At 46.1% G+C, this 9,033-nt stretch overlaps 1 protein-coding gene across 1 annotated transcript in view; it reads left to right on the top strand.

The window, feature by feature from the left end:
* Nucleotides 1–362: 362 nt before the first annotated feature.
* The window catches only part of elac2 (elaC ribonuclease Z 2), a 50,442-nt gene continuing 41,771 nt past the window's right edge, over nt 363–9,033 (top strand). Inside the window, exon 1 of the mRNA XM_048610982.1 lies at nt 363–732. Within this exon, the coding sequence (XP_048466939.1) occupies nt 440–732 (293 nt within the window). The 5' untranslated portion in view covers nt 363–439. The remainder of the gene's footprint in view (nt 733–9,033) is intronic.

Genomic DNA, 9,033 nt, shown 5'->3' with positions numbered 1-9,033 from the left:
TGTCTTGATTAAACTTCGGGTTTTATATATTACATTACAGCAGTTATCCATTTCTGAAATAAAAGACCAAAGTAAGGCTTCAAGAAGGTGTAAATCAATCACACAAATGCTTCTATTTGTCATCGCTTGTGTTGATCAGTTGCAATTTTTAATGAGGTTAGGAGCAGTTTAATTGCTAACGCTTTGCACCTATTGCAATTATAAAGTTGCAACCTGCAAGGTGCTGCTGGTTTGGATGTTTAAAGTAAGTACCTGTTTCTCATTTATGTTGTACGCGATGCGGAAGTTCTCGGCTGTGCAATTTTGCTGGGGGGGTGGGGATTAAGCACCAGAAGTTGTCAGAGGCAGCGACGGAAGGATAAGGTGAAGCTGAAGGGAGAGAGAGAGCGAGCATGCAGAGAGAGCCGGCGAGTTGACGGGTTGCTCACCAGCTTTGCCTATGTTGCGGGCTGGTCTCCGGCGACTGTCCCGCAGAGCGCTGCCGCACCGCTTCAACCTCGCCCCAGCCCTGCTGCTCTGCAGCCGCACCGGCACCGGCATGTCCCTCAGTCCGGCCGGGGAGCAGCGGAACTCCCCCGGCAGCAAGGAGAAGCCGACCCTGAGACACCTAAAGACGAGGGAGAAGAGGAAACATGGAACCACACACGGACCCTCCACTGTCTACCTGCAGGTTGTGGGCTCTGGGAGTAGGGAGGCTGCAGCCGCTGTCTATGTCTTCTCTGAATACAACAGGTAAATACCACTCTAAGGGCGGTTCTGGCTGCATTTAAAGAAGAAAATCATTTTGCTGACCAACATACCTCTTTCCCCACCCCCCCCGTTTTTCCTATTTTGGTTTAACCCCCCCCCCCCATGTGAAAACTCTCTTTTAAAGCCACTTTATAAAAACAATTTCAAACTGAACCAGATTCCAGGGTGTCAGCCCTTTATAGGGGCACGTCAGAAATCAAATGAGCAAAACTTAAATAAACAAAACTTGAATTAAAATGGACAGTGCACTCCTTGTGATCCCCAGAGCTGCAGAAGGTCTTGTAGTGTGGTAATGGACTCTGCCTGTCTCACTGGTCTCCCTCCTTTGAAGATACCCTGGGCATTGCCATAACCATGGAAGAGGGGCAGGTGCTTGGACTAAATGACCACCTCAACAGTTTATGGCCACCATAGCCCAAGCTGGCTCCTGGTGAAATGTGTACAGTTGCCAGTCTCTTTCAGTAAGATTCTGTGGATGCTGTATATCTGAACAAGGAAAATGATGGAGAAAGCCAAGTGGCTTCTATGATGAGTCAGTGAGGTCTACAGCGTAGAAACAGGCCCTTCGGCCCAACTTGCCTATGCTGCCCAGGTTTCACAATTAAACTAGTCGCATTTGCTTGTGTTTTGTCCATAATCCCTGCATACCTATCCCTTCCATGTAGGAAACAAAGGGACCACAGCCTGGTGAATGTTAAATGATTGAGTGCTTCTGTTAAGAGAATAGCAACGAGTTGTCCTGATGTACAGTCATCCCTTAACCAACAGCTCCAGTAACTGAGATAGTAGGAACTGCAGATGCTGGAGAATCTGAAATAACAAGGTGTAGAGCTGGATGAACACAGCAGGCCAAGCAGCATCAGAGGAGCAGGAAGGCTGATGTTTCGGGACTAGACCCTTCATCAGAAATTGGGGAGGGGAAGGGGGTTCTGAAATAAATAGGGAGAGAGGGGGAGGCGGATAGAAGATGGATAGAGGAGAAGATACGTGGAGAGGAGACAGACAGGTCAAAGAGGCGGGGATGGAGCCAGTAAAGGTGAGTGTAGGTGGGGAGGTAGGGAAGAGATAGGTCAGTCCAGGGAGGACGGACAAGTCAAGGGGCAGGATGAGGTTAGTAGGTAGGAAATGGGGGTGCGGCTTGAGGTGGGAGGAGGGGATAGGTGGGAGGAAGGGACGAGCTGGGTTGGTTTTGGGATGCTGTAGGGGAGGGGAGATTTTAAAGCTTGGGAACCCTGTAGCCCAATGGTATCAATGTGGATTTCACAAGCTTCAAAATCTCCCCTCCCCCATCCCAAAACCAGCCCAGCTCGTCCCCGCCTCCCTAACCTGTTCTTCCTCCCACCTCAAGCCGCACCCCCATTTCCTACCTACTAACCTCATCCTGTCCCCTTGACCTGTCCGTCCTCCCTACCTCCCCACCTACACTCCCATTTACTGGCTCCATCCCCGCCTCTTTGACCTGTCTGTCTCCTCTCCACCTATCTTCTCCTCTATCCATCTTCTATGCGCCTCCCCCTCTCCCTATTTATTTCAGAACCCTCTTCCCCTCCCCCATTTCTGAAGAAGGGTCTAGACCCGAAACGTCAGCTTTCCTGCTCCTATGATGCTGCTTGGCCTGCTGTGTTCATCCAGCTCTACACCTTGTTAACTCCAGTAACTGGCCGCTTTACTCATTTAGTATATTTGTGGGATCTTGTCATGCACTCATGGTGACTTCAATTGCCAACAAATAACATGACTGTGCTTCAAAACTAATCTAACTGTCATAAAATCCTTTGGCATGTGGTGAGCCACTATATAATTTGCCAGTGCCAATCAATATCTGTACAGATGGATAAGACTCAAAAGCATTACTGATCTTTATTAGGAGGCTAAGCTGTCAGCAATCCTGTGACCAGTATTAGAAGATGTCCCGTCAAGTTGGTGCTGGGACAGTTTCAATGCTTCTGATGACATCTGTGCCTTTGTTTACTTAAACATTGTTTTACATTACAGCATTTAAGAACAATATAGAAAAGTGCTGGAAATGCTCAGTATATCAGGTAGCACCACATATGCCAGTTACATTGAGAGTTCTATCTAACTACCTGAAGTATTTAATGTAGTATAAGGATTTGGAAAGGTTAATGCCTGCAACAGTGAGTACCAACACTCAGTGATCTAAGAGTATGCATGAGTGAGAGGCATCATGGTTCCATCAAAGTTAGGCATGTTTCTGTCAAGTTCTATATGTAGTCATAGAGATTTACAGCATGGAAAAGGCCCTTCAGCCCCATTTGTCCATGCTGCCCAGTTTTCACAATTTAAACTAGTCCCATTTGCCTGCATTTGTCCATATCCCACCATACCTATCCCATCAAATGACCCTGTGCAAATATTGTACACTCTGGCAGCCTGTTTCAGATACTCATCACCCTTTGTGTGAAAAAAGTGGGCCTTTTGGACCCTTTTCTATCTCTTCCCCTCCCTCCTTAAATCTATGCCCTCTAGTTTTAGACTCCTCTACCGTGGAGGAAAAGCTGTTGACTGTCTACCTTTTTTGTGCCTGTTGTGATTTTATAGACATGCATAAGGTCATCACTCAGTCTCCTAAGTGTCAAGGAAAAAAGTCCTAGGCTGTCCAACCTCCCTTTACAACTTGAACCTTCCAGTCTAGGTAGCATCCTAGTAAATCTTTTCTGCGCTCTTTCTAGTCTAATATCCTTTCTCTAATAGGGTGAGCAGTAATGGATGCAGTACTCCAAATGCGGCCTTACCAACGTCTTGCACAGTTGCAACAAGATGTCCTATATTCAGTGGTCTGACCAATGAAAACAGGCATGCTGAAAGCTTCCTTCACCACTGTCTACCTGTGATACTGCTTTCAAAGAGCAATGAACCTGTACCCCTAGATTTCATTTATATAACACTTCCGAGGGCTGTACCAGTGACTAAGTCCTGCCTTGGTTTGACCCATCAAAATGCAACAGATTGCATTAATCTAAATTAAACTCCATTTGCCATTCCTCAGCCCAGTGGCCCACTCGATCAAGATCTTGCTACATTCCCAGGAAAACCATCCTCACTGTCCACTGTACCACCACTCTTGGCGTCATCCATAAACTTACTTACCATACCTCCTAAACTTTAATCCAAGTCATATATATAAATGACAAAAAAGTGGACCCATCACTGATTGCTGTGGCACACCACTGGTCACAAACCTCCAGTCTGAAAAGCAGCTCTCTACCACCTCCCTCTGTCTTCTACTGTCAAGCCAATTTTGTATCCAGTTGGCTCGCTCTCTGGATCCTGTGAGATTTAGCCTTGCTCAAAAACCCACTGTGCGGTACTTTTGGTAAAGGCCTTACTAAAGCCCATGTAGACAACTCTTCAGTGTCCTGCAGTGCCCTTATCTACCTTCTTGGTCACCCCTTCAAAAAACTGAATCAAATTTATGAGATGTGATTCCCCGCACACAGACATGCCGACTGTCCCAAATGAGTCTTTGAGATAACAAGGTGCAGAGCTGGATGAACACAGCAGGCCAAGCAGCATCAGAGGAGCAGGAAGGCTGACGTTTCGGCTCTAGACCCTTCTCCAGAAATGGGGGAGGGGAAGGGGATTCTGAAATAAATAGGGAGAGCAGGGGAGGCGGATAGAAGATAGGTGGAGAGGAGACAGACTGGTCAAGGAGGCGGGGTTGGAGCCAGTAAATGTGAGTGCGAGTGTGAGTGTGCGTGGGGAGTTAGGGAGGGGATAGGTCAGTCCAGAGAGGACGGACAAGTCAAGCAGGCGGGATGAGGCTAGTAGGTAGGAGATGAGTGTGGGGCTTGAGGTGAGAGGAGGGGATAGGTGGGAGGAAGGACAGTTTAGGGAGGCGGGGACGAGCTGGGTCAGTTCGCACCAAACAACTGCACCTCCCAGTCGTGAACCATTTCAACTCCCCCTCCCACTCCTTGTACGACATGTCCATCCTGGGCCTCCTGCAGTGTCACAACGATGCCACCCGAAGGTTGCAGGAACAGCACCTCATATTCCACTTGGGAACCCTGCAGCCCAATGGTATCAATGTGGACTTCACAAGCTTCAAAATCTCCCCTCCCCTGACCGCATCCCAAAACCAGCCCAGCTTGTCCCCGCCTCCCTAACCTGTCCTTCCTCCCACCTCACGCCCCACCCCCATCTCCTACCTACTAACCTCATCCCGCCTCCTTGACTTGACCTGTCCGTCCTCCCTGGACCGACCTATCCCCTCCCTAACTCCCCACCTACACTCGCCTTTACTGGTTCCAACCCCGCCTCCTTGATCTGTCTGTCTCCTCTCCACCTATCTTCTCCTTTATCCATCTTCTATCTGCCTCCCCCGCTCTCCCTATTTATTTCAGAATCCCCTTCCCCTCCCCCATTTCTGAAGAAGGGTCTAGACCCGAAACGTCAGCCTTCCTGCTCCTCTGATGCTGCTTGGCCTGCTGTGTTCATCCAGCTCTACACCTTGTTATCTCAGATCCTCCAGCATCGGCTGTTCCTACTATCTCTGTACCAGATGAGTCCTTGCCTCTCCAAATGCCTACAGATCCTGTCTTTCAGAATCCGCTCTAAGAAATTAGCCACCACACATTATGCTCACCGGTCTGTAGTTCCCAGGCATTTCCCTGCAGTCTTCCTCAAATAATGGCTCGTCATGAGGCCATCCTGCAATCTTCGAGCACTTCACCTACAGCTGTCGATGTTACAGATATTTTTGCTAGGGGTCTTGCAATTTCTCCCTTGCCTCCCACAAAGTCCTAGGATATACTTCATTAGGTCCTGGGGATTTATCTATCTTCATGAGTTTTAAGATTTCCAGCACCTCTAATGTGGATGGTCGTAAAGACATCATTGGTCTTCTTCCTTCCCACCCCCCCGCCAGTTCCCTCGCATCCATGCCTTTCTTGACATTAAATACTGATGAGAAATATTCATTTAAGATCTCACCCATTTCTTGCAGCTCCACACCTAGACAATCTTCTTGATCTTTAAGAGGCCCTGTTCTCTCCCTAGTTACGATTGCCCTTCTTGCACTTGGAGAATCTCTTTGGATTTTCCTTCACTTTATCTGCTAAGGTATCATGTGTCCCCTCTTAGCCCTCCTGATTTCTCCAAGTGTACTCCAACACCCCCATACTCAAGGAATTCGCATGACCCCAGCTGTTTATGCACGTCATATGCCTCCTCTTTCTCGACCAGAGCCTCAATAACTCTAGTCATCCAAGGTTCCCTCTCCTGCCTTACCCTTCAGTGTAACAGGAATATGCTGACCCTGAACCCTCATTAACTCACATTTGAAAGCCTCCTACTTGTCAGATGTCTCTTTGCCTGCAAACAAGCCTCCCCAGGCAACTTTCGAAAGTTTCTGTCTCAGACAATCAAAATTGGCCTTGCCCCAATTTAGAACTCGAACTTGTGGACCAGACCTATTCTTCTAATGGAATTATGGTCGCTGGTCCCAAAGTGCTCCCCCCACTAACACTTCCATCACTTGCCCTGCCTTATTTCCTAAGGAGGTCAAGTTTTGCCCCTCTTTCAGTCGGGTCATTTACACACTGTGTGAGAAATTCTTCTTGAACACATTAAAAAAATTTCTAACTATTCAAACCCTTAACACTATGGCAGTCCCAGTTGATTGTTAGGAAAGTTAAAATCCCCTATTATTTTTGCAGCTATCTGATTTCCTTACATATTTGCTTCTCAATCTCCTGACTTTTGAGGACCTAAAGTACAACGCTATCCAAGTGATCTCTCCTTTTTATTTGAGTTCTACCCGTACAGACTCAGTGGACTACCCCTTTTCTGAATTGGGAACAAAAGAGCTTTTTCCTTTCATGTTCAAAGGCCAATGAGTTTCAGGCTACATTAAATGGAGGAACTCCAGATTCTAATGTGATGCTTGGTTTCAGTTTCCCAACTGCAAATCCTCTGTAATACTTTCGAAGTCTCTCGTCTTCATGGAGTCATACAGCACAGAAACAGATCTTTCGGTCCAACCAGTACACATCAACGATAATCCTAAACTAAACTAGTCCCGCCTACCTGTGCTTGACCTATACCTCTCCAAACATTTCTTATTTATATACGTGTCTAAATGTCTTAACATTTTAATTGTACTCCCATCCACCACTTCCTCTGGCAGTTCATTCCACACATGAACCACTCTGTGTACAAAAAGAAACCCTCATGCCTTCTTTTAATCTTTCTCCTCCCCTTAAAAATATGCCCCTGGCCTTGAAATCCCTTAGGGGAAAGACACCTGCCATTCACACTCTCTCTATACCCCTCATGATTTTATAAACCTCTTTATAACGTCACCTCTCAACCTCCTACGCTGCAGTTTAAAAAAAGTCCCAGCCTATCTGGCCTCTCCCCATGATTTAAATCCTCCATTCCTGGCAACATCCCAGTAATTCTCCTCTGAATGTTCTCTAGCTTAGTATCCCTCCTATAACAGGGTGACCAGAACTGGACCTGATACTCCAGAAGAGGCCTCACCAATGTCCTGTACATCCTCAACATAATATCCCAACTCCTATACTCAAAAGTCTGTGCAATGAAAGGACAAGTGTGCTAAACACCTCCTTAACCACCCTATCTATATGTGATGCAAACTTCGAAAGAATTATGTTTCTGAACCCCTAAGTCCCTCTATTCTACAACACTTTTTTAACTGTATTAGTCCTGTCCTTGTTTGTTTTCCCAAAATGCAATACCTCGCAGTTATCCTGTTAAACTCTGTCGACCACACTTCAGCCCATTGGTCCAATTGATCAAGGTATCTTTGTAATCTTAGATAACCTTCTTCACTGTCACCAATCTTGGTGTCATCTGCAAACTCACTAACCATGGCTTCTATATTCTCATGTAAATCAATTATATAAATGAGAGGGAAAAGTGGACCCAGCATCAATCCCTGTGGAATGCTGCTGGTCACAGGCCTCCAATCTGAAAAGCAACCTTCCAACATCACTGTCCCCTGCTGTTAAGCCAATGTCATGTCCAATTGACAAGCTCACCCTCAATCCTATGTGATCTAACTTTACTAATTAGTTACCATGTGGAACATTGTCAAATTTAACTGTTTACTTGGATTGCAGTAAACAATGTCTACCACTCTGCCCTCATCAATCTTTTTGGTTACTTCCTCAAAAAACCTAAGTCTATTTCCCTCTCACAGAGCCATGCTGACTATCCCTAATCATTCCTTGCCTTTCCAAATGCATGCGTATCCTATCTTTCGGAATCACTTCCAACAATTTGCCCACGCTGAAGTGAGAGGGAGAAGAGAACTGGATAGGTGTTTGAGTCAGGCTGACTCCAGAGACCTTTCTCACCGTTGCTCTATTTTTGGTTTCCCCCCGCCCCCACCACCATTGGTTAAGGATGAGAGTACTGAGCCTGCCCTGTTCCAGGCCTGGCTGGTTTCATACTGCAATTTTTGTGGAGTCGGACCTTTTTGTCAATCACGTGCAGTTCATCGCTCCTCGGATGAGTCATGAACCACAGACTGGGTTCAGGAAACTTTTGAAAGATACGTTTAAGAAGTTTTAGCAATACCCCATCCTTGAATCCTATACTATCTTTTTGTACATATACATCTATGTACTATAGTACAGAACCAATGAAGTGCAGAATGATGCCAAGTTTGAAATGCTGATTAGGAACAAAAATACCCATTAGCCATCGGTTCTGATTAAACAAATGCTGCTCACTCAACCCTATGATGCACTTTGGCTTCATCTTAAAATCCTTATCCGTAGTATTTTATTGTCCTTCTTTGGCCTTGCCTTTATAGCCGTCTCTGTCACCCCCTCCAGACCTACAAATTTGTGATATATGTATTCCTCCAGACTGCAAATTTGGTCTATTCCCTATTTCCCCCTGTGGTATTAGTACCTGTGTTTTCAGCTGTGTAGGCCCCAAAATCTTTAAGTCACTTACTGTTTAAGATCCTCCTAAGCTACCTCTTTTTGATCAAGTTGTTAATCAACCTGTCCTCATGTCCTGTAGTTGTTTCAGTTTTTCTCTGATTCTGCCGCTGTGAAGCACTAGTTTACACTTGTACTCTAGAGGTGATGAGTAATTCTGAAATCATTCTTTCAGCATGAGTGGAGACAGCTTCCAAATTGGCTACCTTTCTACTGTCCTAAGATGTTGACAGTTGTAATTTGAGTGAAGGTTCTGATCCCCTGCATTACCAGGGCATCTGTTTGAGTGCCCTGTGTAGTTGTGTGCATTGGACTTCTAAACATCTTCTGGTTTGGACAAATA

Source organism: Rhincodon typus, chromosome 23, assembly GCF_021869965.1.
Source record: "Rhincodon typus isolate 14 chromosome 23, sRhiTyp1.1, whole genome shotgun sequence".
NCBI lineage: Eukaryota > Metazoa > Chordata > Chondrichthyes > Orectolobiformes > Rhincodontidae > Rhincodon > Rhincodon typus.
This window is presented reverse-complemented; position numbering and strand designations above follow the sequence as displayed.